Raw genomic sequence first — 12,775 nt, forward strand, 5'->3', positions numbered from 1 at the left:
TCTGTGTTTAATTTAATCCCAGGTGTTTGGTTGCAGGAGGGGCCTGGCCTGCAGCCCCTCACCCTGACAGGGACACCAGTGCCTGGCCTTGGTCTGACACTGGGACCGAGGTGACAATTTATTTACCCCTCTGGCGACTGTCACCCCATAACCCCATAACTGAGACTGGATGGGACCCCAAACCCCCAGCACCCAGAGATTTCCCTACACACTTAATTCCATGCGGCCTGAGCAATCCTGGGATCTCCAACACCACTGCAGAACAGGGGGTTTCTAAGGAAAAATACCTGGGGGCCCTGGGGGGGCACCAAATGCTCCCAATCCTTGATTTTCTCCTCTTTTTTTAAAGGTTGGCCACTGGGTTTACACTGGTTTTGCAGTGTTTTATAAGAGTTTTGCACTGTTATACGTGGGTTTAGACCAGTTTTGCACTGTTTTACGTGGTCTTACACCAGTTTTGCACCAGTTAAATGTGGGTTTACACCAGTTTTGTACTGTCTTACACTGCTTTTGCACTATTTTGCACCAGTTTTACCCCACTTTTACACTGTTTTATGTGACTTTCCATTGTTTTACACCAGTTTTTCACTGTTTTACATGATTTTACACCTGCTTTGTACTGGTTTATGCCAGTTTTGCACTGTTTTACATGGTTTTGCACTGTTGTTTTGATGTTTTACACTGGGTTTGCACTGTCTTACACTGGTTTTGCACAGTTTTACACTGTTTCTGCAGATTTACATGGTTTCACACTGGTTTTGTGCTGTTTTACACCAGTTTTGTGTCATTTTGCACCGTTGCACACCAATTTTGCACAGGTTTTACATGGGTTTACACCAGTTTTTTACAATTTTACACCATTTTTGCACTGTTTTAAGTAATTTTACACCAGGTTTGCGCTCTTTTTGCGCTGTTTTTGCACTGTTTTACACCAGTTTTTCACTGTTTTATGATTTTACATCAGTTTTATATTAATTTACACCAGTTTTGCACTGTTCAACATGATTTTGCACTATTTTGCAGTATTTAACACCAGTTTTTGCAGGGGTTTACACCAATTTTGCACTGTTTTACATAGATTTTGCAGGGGTTTACACCAGTTTTTGCACGAGTTTCTACCAATTTTGCACTGTTTTCCATTGGTTTTACACAGGTTTCTACCAGTTTTGCACTGTTTTACACCAGTTTTACACCAGTTTTGCACTGCTTTATATTGATTTTGCATGGGTTTACACCAGTTTTTGCAGGGGTTTATACCAATTTTGCACTGTTTTCCATTGATTTTACACAGGTTCACACCAGTTTTGCACCATTTCACACTGGTTTTACATAGATTTTGCACGGTTTCACACCAGTTTTTGCAGGGGCTTAAACCAATTTTGTAGTTTTTCATTGATTTTACACAGATTCACACCAGTTTGGCACCGTTTCACACCAGTTTTACAAAGATTTTGCACGGTTTTACACTAGTTTTTGCAGGGGTTTACACCAGTTTTTGCAGGGGTTTATATCAATTTTGCACTGTTTTCCATAGATTTTACACAGGTTTACACCAGTTTTGCACTGTTTCAGACCGGTTTTACATAGATTTTGCACGGTTTTACACCAGTTTTTGCAGGGGTTTACACCAGTTTTTGCACGAGTTTCTACCAATTTTGTAGTTTTTCATTGATTTTACACAGATTTACACCAGTTTAGCACCGTTTCACACCGGTTTTACATAGATTTTGCACGGTTTTACACCAGCTTTTGCAGGGGTTTCACACCAGTTTTTGCAGGGGTTTATACCAATTTTGCGCTGTTTCACATTAATTTTGCGCTGTTTCACATTGATTTTGCACTGTTTCACATTAATTTTGCACTGTTTCACATTAATTTTGCACTGTTCACATTGATTTTGCACTGTTTCACATTAATTTTGCACTGTTTCACATTGATTTTGCACTGTTCACATTGATTTTGCACTGTTTCACATTGATTTTGCACTGTTCACATTGATTTTGCACTGTTCACATTGCTTTTGCACTATTCACATTGATTTCGCGCGGGTTTACACCGATTTTACGCCAGACCCCTCCATTTCCACGGCCAGCCCCGTCCCCTCCGGGTGCCCCCCCGGGCCGTGTCCCCGCTCCTCGTGACCCACCCGGCCTGGAAGCATCCCCGGCCCCAGTGCCACCCGCGGCCGAGGGACATTCCCGTCGGCTCTCGGGTGTTTGTGGGGCCGGGTTCCCGCGGCCGAGGGACATTCCCGTCGGCTCTCGGGTGTTTTTGGGGCCGGGTTCCCGCCCCTCGCACACGCGGCCCGGGGGCGGGCGGTGGGTGTTGCGCGCCCAAGGCAGCGCTGCACGAACCTCCGAGCGCATCCACCGGGAGGAGGAGGAGGAGGAGGAGGAGGAGGAAGGGAAGAGGGAAAGGGGGGGGAGGGTGGCGGCGGAGGGAGGGAGCAATTGAATTTCAAACACAAACAACCGCATGGGGCTCGGGCCCTCCGCCGCCGCGCCGCGCCGCCGCTGACCCCGGGGCCGCCGCCGCCCCCCGCCCGGGCTCCGCGCCGGGGGGGGCAGAGCAGCCGCTGCCTCCCCGCCTTCCCCCCCCCCCCAGCTTCCCTCCCCCCTCCCGGGATTAGGGAGGGTTTTTTTCTTTTTTTTTTTCTTTTTTTTTTTGGCTAATCCCTGCCCTCGCCGGGTTTTGCCTCCCAAACTTCAACCCCAACCCCCTCCTCCCCCCCCCCGCCCACCCGCCCCCCCGGTCCCGGGAGGAGCCGCCAGCCAAGATGTCCCGGTCCAACCGGCAGAAGGAATACAAATGCGGGGACCTGGTCTTCGCCAAGATGAAGGGTTACCCGCACTGGCCTGCCAGGGTAAGGAGCCGGGGACGGGGGAGGGGGGAGATGGGACACACCGGAGCCCCCCCGGTGCTCCCCACGGTGCTCCCCGTTGCATAACGCGGGCGGCCGCGGTGCCCCGGGGCGGGGGGGGAGCGCACCGGGGTCAGGCTCCCCCCGTGTAACGGCGGGAGAGGGGGGGGCCCACACTGGGGTCAGGCTTCACCTCCCCAGCCCCCGCTTCCACCGGGGGATCCAACTTTACCGGCACCTTATGTAAGGCCGGGCCCGGCGGGCTCGGGGGTTACTCGGTACCGAGGGTTTGGGGAGGCGCTTTCGGGTCATTTCGTTGGGTTTGGAGGGATTTAATGTGTTGGAAACAACGTCCCGGGCTCCCCCGGGCCCCTTTTGTGCTGTTTATTCATTTCCCTCCCGGGGGGGGTCAGGGGTGGGGACCGCGTGGCTTCTGCCACCGCGTGGGAGCGGGGACACCCCCACCCCGGGCCGGTCGGTGACCGGGACCGCATCGTGCACCGGGACACGACGCTGGGCCAGCCCGGGGCGACCCCCCCGGGGTGACCCCCTGGTACCGGGAGGTCTCTTTTCCACGTGGGGGCCGCACCACGACCCCCTTCCCGCTCCATTGCGAGACCCCGGGGAGGTGACGGGTCGCTCCCATTCTGCTTCGCCGCTGATTTGGGGCAGACCGGGATTGGGGACGGGGGGGGGGCTCAACCAAACCCCCCCGGCCTGGCCTGGCCGCAGGTCCCCGACCGTGTGCCCCCGGCTCTGCGTGGCCTTACCTCTCGCCACGGGTGCCAGAGAAGGTGCCAGCGCTCGCCGGGAGTTTGGCTTTGGAAAATCGATATAATTACTGAGGACTTAGGACGGGAAAGGGGGAGGGGACGTCGAGGACCCACCATGTGCCGGCCCTGCCGCGTGCGGCCCCCGCCGCTGTCCCCGCCACTGTGCCCACCAGTGTCCCCACCAGTGTCCCCACCGCGGTCCCCCCGGCTCCCACCGGAGCCACGGCCGTGGGCGCTGTGCAGATGTGGGGGTCCCTGAGCCCCTCGGGGCCTGGGGGGGTGTCAATGCCATGAGCCCAGCGCCCCTCCTCGGGATGAAGCCCCTCGGCCGCACTCGCCCGGAGCCGTCGGGGGCTGAGTTCTCGGCCGGGGGCCGTGGGGAGCTCTGGCTACACGACACGGCGCTGGTTTATTTTTAAGCGGTTGATGATGCAGTTTAAAATTTCCTTGGAGTGTTTCCCCCCCTCTCCCTCGCCTCCCCTCCCGGCCTTGCTGCAAAGGGCGCTGGGGCCGCCTGGAAACCCCAAATTGAGCGGAAAAGGGGAGGAACGGTGCGGTGGGTTTTAAAAGGCCGAGGATCCCCCCCTGTCCCCCCCATCCCCTCCTCCTTCCCCTCCCGGGTTTGAATAACTTTTGTTTGGTTTGTCGGGTTCTGGCGGGGAGGCCGGGAGGGGGTTGGGAGCCGTTCGGATTTGGCACTGGCCTCCCAACGCGCATTTGAAAGCGGCTTTGCGAGGAGGAGCCAGAGGGATCCCTGGGAGCCCGGCGCCTGCTTCCACCACCGCCTGCTTCCACCACCGCCTGCTTCCACCACCGCCTGCTTTTCCACCACTGCCTGCTTTTCCACCACAGCTTCTCTTCCCGGGGGGAAGAGCGATGCTCCCCTGGGCCCCCAGCACAGACCTGCTGCCTCATCATCCTCCTCCACCCATCCCATCCCCGCGGGGTTCGGCCCCAGCCCCCAAAAAGCCCCTCTGACAGATGCCCCTGCCGGGGGTGACGCCAGGTCGGGGCTGAGCTCCCGGGGACCTGCGATGTGCCCGGGGCCACTCGGGTTTTACGCCCCACTCTGCTCCCAGAGGCTGGTTTCCCTGCCCACCATCATGGCAGGAGCTGCTCAGGCGGGCAGGGAGCAGGTTTTCCCCCTCCTGGGCAGCCCTCGCTGAGCCCGGGGGGTGCTGGTTGCATCAGGGGGGATTTGGGGGGCACAGCCCTCCCCTGGTGACTAATCAGCCCGGGTGAAGCAGGCAGGGTTTGCCCGTGACTAATCAGGTGCTGTGATGAAACGTTACCCGGCCACGCGTGGCGTTGGCTGGGATATTTGTTTCCAACCAGGTGTGGCTGGAGCAGAGAGATATGGCCAGGGAAGGAATGGAGGGGAGAGCCGGTGGCGCTGCAAGGAGGGGGGTTATTCCCCTGGCCCATTCCCTGGGGATGGTCTCCCAACACCAGCAGCTCAGCTCCCGCCTCCAGTGGAAACCTCTCCCTGAGAGAGGCAGCGTTAAATGGGGGAAACTGAGGCACAAGAGCAGGGAGATGAGTCACCGGCACCTGGAAGAGGGCCCCTGGCTCCCTCCTCCCCTCATCCCATCTCCACAGGTTCCTTGATGCAGGACTCTCACTTCCACCTGCCCTTTGATGCTTCCCGTCCGTGCTGGATGTGCAGCCCTTCCTCTGCACAGCCCTTTGGGACAGTGTGGGAGCACAGCAAGGGGCAGAGCACCAGCCCAGGGGTTGCCACCCTGGCATTTTGCCCCCCCCAACACCTCCTGTTCCCGTGGCTGGGTGTGTGGTGGGGTCAGGATCCTGCCAGCCGGACCCTTTGGAGCAGACTCCGGGTACTTTGGAGCAGACTCCGGGTACTTTGGAGCAGACTCCGGGTACTTTGGAGCAGACTCTGGGTAGTTTGCTGCCCAATGCCCAGTGCCCAGCGTGGTGCTGGGACTGGGCCCAGCGATGGCCCCAGGGCTGAGGAGAGCCGTGGGAAGGGTGTTATGGGTGCAGCTGTGGCACTCGGGGATGCCACAGGCCCCCAGCCCAGTGCATGGCCCTCCCTCCCACGTGCTTCATCAGCTGTGTGTGACCCACATGAGTTAATTCCATTAATTCCCCTTCCTGACAGCCAGCTCCTCGCTCCAGCCTTGTCCTGCTGTGGGGAAACTGAGGCAGGGAGGGGCTGCTTCCAGTGCAGGGTGGCTGCATCCAGCCGTGCTCCATGGACCAGTTGCAAAGGTGAAGTGCAGAGGTTGGGGGCAGAGTCCAGACGTGCCTGTCCCTCCCCTGCCACGCTCCAGAGCTTCCCCTCCCAGGGGACCTGTCTCAGCCTCTTGTTTTCGGCCCCCCCAGCCCCTGGGACACAGAACCCCGGGCCAGGCCTGGCTGTGACACCGGTGCCGTTTGCAGGAGCTGGCGGGGGGACAGCGATGGGCACCGTGGACTTTACCCCAGCCCTGTCACCCCCACTGCCACCGTCCAGGGAGTGACAGGGACAGACAAACAGGCATCCGTGGTGCCTCAAGCCCTGGGCCCCCATCATGTGGCAATTTGGGCAGCTGGGGGGGGGCTCCAGAGGGGTGAGGGGTTTCCAAACAGCCAAGGCCCTCGTGGCAACGTGCTCTGGGCACCGTGAGTCCTCTCGGGGTTTTTGGGTGGCTTCGTGCCCGCCTGTGCTATCGGTGTCCCCACCGGGGTGTCACTCGCCTCCCCCATGTCCCTGTGCCCCAGTCCCCGCCTGCTGTCACAGATAGAGCCACCATGTAGAGCCACCATGTCCCCTTGGGGTGCAGGAGGGGCTGATAAGGGGCTGACGTTGGTGGGCTCAGGCTGTGGGGGGATCCCAGAGGCTGGGGGTGATCCCGGCTTTCCCCTGCCCTGTGCCCTCAGCCAAGGGCAGTTCCTGACCTGGGGATGGGCAGTGGTGGGCTCAGGGACACAGTGCCATGTGCCAGCCGTCCCTGTCCCTGCCGTGTGCCACCTTTCCTTGGGGAGGAAGGTTTGGGAACTCGCTGGGGGAAGGCACAGCCGGGGGGTCTCCAGCAGGGTCCCGGCACCACCAGGGGCTCCATTGCCCATGTCGTCAGCTTTGGGGCTGGCAGGGCCTTTGGCACATTGTCCCAGGAGTGACCTGCAGGAGTGAGGCCTCTGGGCAGCAGCATCTCTTGGTGGGGCTGGGCTGGGCTGGCGGCTGCCCCTCTGAGTCACATCTCCTCCTCCTCCTCCTCCTCCTCCTCCTCCTCCTCCTCCTCCTCCTCCCCCCACCGCCGTCGGTGCCACGCGGGGATGGAGCTGCTGCTCCCGGCTGCCACCGTGGGCCAGGGTCCTGCTGGGGGCTGCTGCCAGGGCCAGGCTGACCTTTGCACCACCAGGGACCATCCCTGCTCCTGGAATGTTCCTGTGCCTGTGGGGAGCAGGGGGCATTGGGACATTGGGGCAGGATGGTGGTGGTGGCCCTGGGGCGCTGGGTGGAGGCACATCACCAATCCCAAAACACACCTGGATCCAAGAGGATGGGTGCAGAGTGGCCTGGATGCCTGTTTGGGCGGTGGGGATGGCACAAAGGCACATCCCACCCTGGAATGGGATGTCACTCCAACCATCCACCGTGTCCCAGTGCCCACAGGGAGCCCCTCGCCAGTGTCTCCTCCTGCCCGGCTGCCCCTGGGACTGTGCCAGCATTGCCCCTTGGAAAAGGGGCACGTGTTGGTTCCATTCCCAGGTCTGGGAATGAAACAAAGAGAAAACCTCGGCCCTCCATTGCATTTGGGATGGGTTGGTGACATGCTGGGAGGAAGAGGGGAGAAACCCCAGTGGCAAGAGTCCTGTTGTGGCACCCTGGCCCTGCTGGCTGGGGAAACTGAGGCTCAGCGAGCCGGGGGGGTCGTGGTGCCTTGGGAAAGGTTGTGCCATGAGTCAGCAGAGTGCTGGGAATGGGACCCAGCACCCCTGGGCACTGGCACTGGCACCTTCCAGCCTGGTGACGTGCCAGCGCCCGCCCAAAGACCCCCACATGCATCCTCCTTCGGCTCCTTCCACCTCCCTTTGAGGCTTTCTCAGGGAATTTATGGCTGCTGGCTGCAGGGGGGGTTATTTTTAGATGCTATAAAAAGCAGCCAGAGTTGCTTTCGCTCCCTTCCCGCTTGGCGCCTCGGGATTATTCACGCTCGGTGGAGCAGCACCTGCCCATGGGGTTGGCACCGTCTGCCCACTGACCCCACAGCCCTTGCCGGGCTGTCCCCTTGTCTGGTGACCCCGTTTCGGCTGGGGGGTCCCAGTAGCAGGACAGTGTCCCCTGGGGCACCCCGATGCCTGTGCCCCAGGCTGGAGGTGACGCCTCTGGCTCTGCTGGCACTGCTGGCAGCGCCTGAATTTGCTGAGTGTGTCTGAGCTGGTCTAGACAGGGGCTTACGGGGGGGTGGGAGAAGGGGACCCCTGTGACCCCGCTCTGGTGGGCACAGCCACTCGTTCCATTGGCCACTATTGCCAGCAGGTGGGTGAATTCCCAAGGAATCGTGTTCTCCTCCCTCCCCAGGCTGTGCCTGTTGGTGGGACGCCAGGCTGGGGGGATGTCCTGGGATGATCTGGGGAGCCCTGGGGGGCTCTTCCCTCCCTTCTCACCCCATCCTTTTTGTCACAGATTGATGAGATGCCAGAAGCTGCAGTAAAATCCTCCTCCAATAAGTACCAAGTCTTCTTCTTCGGGACCCACGAAACGTGAGTGGGAGCCGGGGCCCAGGGGGTGCTGATGGGGTGGGCGACCCCGGGGCTTTGGGAGAGCCCCCCCCTCACCGCTTTTACCCCCTGGCACAGGGCGTTCCTGGGGCCCAAAGACCTTTTCCCCTATGAGGAGTGCAAGGAGAAGTTCGGGAAACCCAACAAGCGGAAAGGGTTCAGCGAAGGTTTGTGGGAGATCGAGAACAACCCCACGGTCAAAGCCTCCGGCTACCAGGTGGGTCACGAGCTGGAGGGTCCCAGCGCCTCCTTCCCCCCCCAGTCCCTTTCCTGTGTCCCCTCTGTGAAGCCCCGGTGTCTCCCCAGCCCACCCAGAAGAAGAGCTGCCCTGAGGCGGCCGAGCGGGAGCCGGATGGGGATGGGGAGAAGAAGGGCAACGCCGAGGGCAGCAGCGACGAGGAGGGGAAGCTGGTGATCGATGAGCAGTCCAAGGACAAGAACGAGAAAGCTGGGATCAAGAGGAAAGCGGAAGATGCTTTGGAGGTAGCAGGGGGGGACACTGGGGACAACAGGGACCTGGGCGAGGGGGGCTGGGCTGAGCCGAGCTCTCCCCCTACCCAGGACTCCCCCAAACGCCCCAAGGATGCGGAGGGGCAGGAAGGGGAGAAGAAGGTGGACAACGAAGAGGCCCCCAAGGAGGAGCCCAAAGCCAACCCGGGCGAAGGGGAGAAGAACAGCGACGCTGCCGACGCGCCGGACGCCAACGAAGCCAAGCAGGAGGGCAAGGAGGAGGTCAGAGACCACAAGGAGAGGTGAGGGTGGTGTGGTGATCCCTGTGCCCCACGGCTGGGCTCCTCCTGCCTGCCCTGGGCCTGGGGGGACAGCCCTGGCATTGTGGGGTGTGACAGCGTGCCCTGTTCTTGGCCCCCACAGCCTGTAGCAGCTTCCCCAGAGAGCTGACCCTACCCCGCTGGCTCCCGGGTGCTGCCCCGGCGTCGCCCTCGCCGGCTCGTCGCGTCCGGAGCTCCTGGACGGCAGAAACCGACCCCAAAAATGAAATTTCAAAAGGAAAAAAAAGAAAAAAAAACAAACAAAAAAAAACACACAAAAAGGAAAAAAAAAAGAGAGAGAGAGAGGAATGCAGAGCAGCCCGGTACCGACCCCGAGCGCCCGCCCTGCCGTGGGTGCAACGCTTTGTATTAGTGATTCCTCGGGGCTGAGCAGTTGATTTGAAATAAAAGCGATTCTTGCCTTTTTAAAGCGCTTTCCGGGCCCTGGGTCGGCCACTGCCCAACCCCTTGGGTGGTTTTGGGGACCCATTGGGCTGCCCAGAGGGGTGTTTGGGCAGCTCTGGGGTGTGGGGCTGGAGCACATGGATCTGGGGCTGCTCTTGGGAGAGAGCAGGGGCTGGGACTTGGGACTGGGAAAGGGAAAGAGCCAGGGGGAGGTTTCAGAGGGGAGATGTTTAATAAAATAGAAACCATGGAGTCCTGGAATATTCTGAGCTGGAAGGGACCCACAAGGATCATTGAGTCCTGGCCCTGCACAGGACACCCCAAAATCCTCCCAAATCCCAAAATCCCAATGTCCAAGCACTCCTTAACCTCTAGAATAATGGAATAATGGAACATCCTGAGTTGGAAGGGACCCATCAAGATCATCTAACTCCTGGCCCTGCTCAGGACACCCCAAAATCTCCCCAATCCTCCCAAATCCCGGCATCCAAGCACTCCTTGACCTCTGGAGTAATGGAATATCCTGAGTTGGAAGGGACCCATCGGGATCATCGAGTCCAACCCCTGGCCCTGCACAGGACACTGAAAATCCCACCATGTGCCTGAGAGTGTTGCCCAAACATTCCTTGAGCTCTGGCAGGCTCAGGGCCATGACCACTGCCCTGTTCCACACACACAACCCTGTGGGGAGAGGCCAGACCGGGGGGAGGATTTGGCCGTGCCCGGATCCCCACGCAGGGGACAGTGGGGACACTGTCCCCAAGGACCAGCCCCAGGGGGACGGGCAGGGCAGCAGCAGAAAATGGAGCCGTGGCCGAGCGCCAGCCCCGGCGGGACCACAGCTCCCGGAAGCCGCTGCTCGGCGGGCCGGGACCCTGCGGGAGCCGCGACGGGGTTCGGGGAGGAGGTCGCAGGGACCGGGGACACGGAGGGGGACACCGGGGGGGCGGCGGGACTACAGCTCCCGGCGTGCAGCGCGGCAGGACTGCAGCTCCCGGCGTGCACCGCGCCACCACACTCCCTCCGCGGGCTCCGCAGCGCCCCCTGGCGGGCCCCTGCGGCCCGGCCTGCGCCGCGCCAGACCACGCCCACATCATATGGCCACGCCCCTTCCAGGCTCCGCCCCCCCGGAGCGCGGGACACGCAGGTGAGCGGGGAGGGGGTCCGGGACTATTTTGGGGGGCTCTGTGGGGCTCTTTTGGGGTGTAGGGGGGGCTCTGTAGGGTCTTGGGTCCCTCTGTGGGCAGGGGGCCTCTGCCGGACGCCTGGGTGCCATTTCCGGGGGTGGGCGACTCTGCGGGTACGCTTTGGGGGTGGGGGCTCCGCGGGATCCCTGGGGGTCCCTTTGGGGGTGAGGGAGGGGGGTCTTCTGGGGTCTGGCTCCCCTTGGGGAGCGAGGGGGTGCTCCACCGGGGTTTGGGTCCCCTTTAGGGGGTGGAGGGTCTGCGGGATTCCTGGGTCATCTTTGTGGGGGGGAGGCGTCTCTGGGATCCCTTGGTCCCCTTTGGAGGGGTGTGGGGGGACTCTGCGGGATCCCTGGATCCCCTTTTAGGGATGAGGGGGGCTGTTCAGGATCGCAGAATCCCCTTTGAATGGGGGGTGCCCTGCGGAACCCCTGGGTCCTCTTGGGGGGGCGGGGGGGGCTCTGCGGGACCCCTGGGTGCCATTTCCGGGGGTAAGGGAGGGATCTACGGGCCCCTTTTAGGGGTGAGAAGGAACGTTGCGGGATCCCTGGTCTCTTTGGGGGTCTTCTGGGTCCTGGCTCCCCTTTGGGAGTGGGGGAGTGCCCCACCGGGGTTTGAGTCCCCTCTGGGGGGTCGGGGGGGGTCTGTGGGATCCCTGAGTCCCCTTGGGGGCGTGAGGGGACTCTGCAGGATACCTGGATCCCCTTTTAAGGATGGGGGGACCTCAGAATCCCGTTTGGGACCTCAGAATCCCCTGCGGGGCCCCTGGGTCCTCTTTGGGAGTAGTGGGGGCTCTGCTGGGTGTCGTATCCCCTTTGGGGGGGCTGCTCTACCAGACACCTAGATCCTCCTTGTGGGGGGGCTCTGCTAGGGCCTGGCTCCCCTTTGGGGGGGGGGCTCCAGCATCACCCTGCATGCCCCCCAGCCCGGCACACCCATCACCCCCGGGAGCACGAGGGGTGTCCCCGGGGGGTCACAGGGCCCCCCCTGACCCCCCGACCCCCAGCACCATGCGGCTCTCGGCCCTGCTGAGCGCGGCACGGCCGCGGCTGCCCCTGGGGTACCGCCACGGGACGTGGCCCCCCGACAGCGCAGCCGCCCGGCTCCGCAACCCCCCCGGGCAGCGCCGCCGCAAGGTCTTCGTGGAGCCCATCGCCGAGGACGACTGGAAGGTGTTCTGGGGGGACACGGTGAGTCTCCCCCTACCCCCCAGGGTCCCCCTCCAGGCTGGTGGCCAGGCTGGGGGTCCCAGCTGTACCCCTCTCCCCCTACAGGTCCAGGTGCTGACCGGGAAGGACGCGGGGAAGCAGGGGAGGGTCACCCAGGTCGTGCGCCCCCGGAACTGGGTCGTGGTGGAAGGGCTGAACACGGTGAGGCTGGGGGGGGATTCAGGGGGTGCTATGGAGGCTGAGGGGGGTCACGGGCCGTCGGTGACCCCAAATCCCCTTGCAGCACTACCGTTACATCAACCGCACGGCCAAGTACTCCGGGACCTACATCGCCAGCGAGGCGCCGCTGCTGCTCAACCAGATCAGCCTGGTGGACCCTGAGGACAGGTAACAGCTGTGGGGGGGCTGAGGAGACCCCGCTGAGGCCCCCCGTGCCATTCTGCCCCCTCCCACCGCCTGTGTGCCCGCAGGAAGCCCACAGAGGTGGAGTGGAGGTACACGGAGGAGGGCGAGCGCGTCCGCGTGTCCCTGCGCAGCGGCCGCATCCTGCCCGTGCCCCCACAGCCACGCCGGGATGGCATCGTGCCCGAGAACTGGATCGGTGAGCGGGGCGGCAGAGGGCCTGGGGGGACGTGGGGAAGGCACGGGGGGCTCAGCTCTGCTGTCCCCTCGCCCGCACAGATGGCCCCAAGGACACGTCAGTGGAGGACACGCTGGCCAAGACGTACAAGCCATCCCTGAAGACCTTTGAGGAGGAGATCATGGACGCCATGGGCATTGTGGAGACACGGCGGGCCAAGAAATCCTACTGGTATTAACTGGGGGGGCAGACTTCCCCCGGCTTGGGTTCTGCAATAAACACACCCCTCGATTTTCCATGTTTGTG

General features: G+C 61.5%; 2 protein-coding genes across 4 annotated transcripts; both read left to right on the forward strand.

Annotated features, from left to right (window-relative positions):
- The first annotated feature begins 2,642 nt into the window (after positions 1-2,642).
- Positions 2,643-9,561, forward strand: HDGF (heparin binding growth factor). The gene is made up of 6 exons (XM_064638421.1): positions 2,643-2,863; positions 8,267-8,343; positions 8,440-8,578; positions 8,668-8,844; positions 8,923-9,113; positions 9,235-9,561. Exons 1-6 carry the CDS (start codon positions 2,777-2,779, stop codon positions 9,239-9,241), a joined length of 678 nt encoding a protein of 225 aa, XP_064494491.1. The 5' UTR covers positions 2,643-2,776; the 3' UTR covers positions 9,242-9,561.
- A 1,026-nt stretch (positions 9,562-10,587) lies between these two features.
- MRPL24 (mitochondrial ribosomal protein L24) lies at positions 10,588-12,765 on the forward strand. 3 transcript variants are annotated; one of them, XM_064638419.1, is made up of 6 exons: positions 10,588-10,683; positions 11,727-11,910; positions 11,995-12,090; positions 12,173-12,276; positions 12,360-12,490; positions 12,571-12,765. In XM_064638419.1, the coding sequence occupies exons 1-6, from the start codon at positions 10,634-10,636 to the stop codon at positions 12,705-12,707; spliced, it is 702 nt and encodes a 233-aa protein (XP_064494489.1). In that variant the 5' UTR covers positions 10,588-10,633; the 3' UTR covers positions 12,708-12,765. The 3 variants fall into 3 exon arrangements, with proteins under 3 accessions (XP_064494489.1, XP_064494488.1, XP_064494490.1); XM_064638418.1 differs by having other exon boundaries at positions 10,607-10,683; positions 11,646-11,910; XM_064638420.1 differs by having other exon boundaries at positions 10,666-10,683; positions 11,730-11,910.
- The last annotated feature ends 10 nt before the right edge of the window (positions 12,766-12,775 follow it).

The sequence above is a fragment of the Pseudopipra pipra genome, chromosome 29 (assembly GCF_036250125.1).
Source record: "Pseudopipra pipra isolate bDixPip1 chromosome 29, bDixPip1.hap1, whole genome shotgun sequence".
NCBI classification, from domain to species: domain Eukaryota; kingdom Metazoa; phylum Chordata; class Aves; order Passeriformes; family Pipridae; genus Pseudopipra; species Pseudopipra pipra.

Bases quoted from the DNA above. Each gene is read 5' to 3' on its own strand.
- HDGF (XM_064638421.1), top strand. From the start codon at position 2,777: ATGTCCCGGTCCAACCGGCAGAAGGAATACAAATGCGGGGACCTGGTC. The intron at 2,864-8,266 runs GTAAGGAGCCGG...TTTTTGTCACAG, and splicing joins ACCCGCACTGGCCTGCCAGG to ATTGATGAGATGCCAGAAGC. The intron at 8,579-8,667 runs GTGGGTCACGAG...GTGTCTCCCCAG, and splicing joins TCAAAGCCTCCGGCTACCAG to CCCACCCAGAAGAAGAGCTG.
- MRPL24 (XM_064638418.1), top strand. From the start codon at position 10,634: ATGGCCACGCCCCTTCCAGGCTCCGCCCCCCCGGAGCGCGGGACACGC. The intron at 12,277-12,359 runs GTAACAGCTGTG...GTGTGCCCGCAG, and splicing joins CTGGTGGACCCTGAGGACAG to GAAGCCCACAGAGGTGGAGT. The intron at 12,491-12,570 runs GTGAGCGGGGCG...TCGCCCGCACAG, and splicing joins CGTGCCCGAGAACTGGATCG to ATGGCCCCAAGGACACGTCA.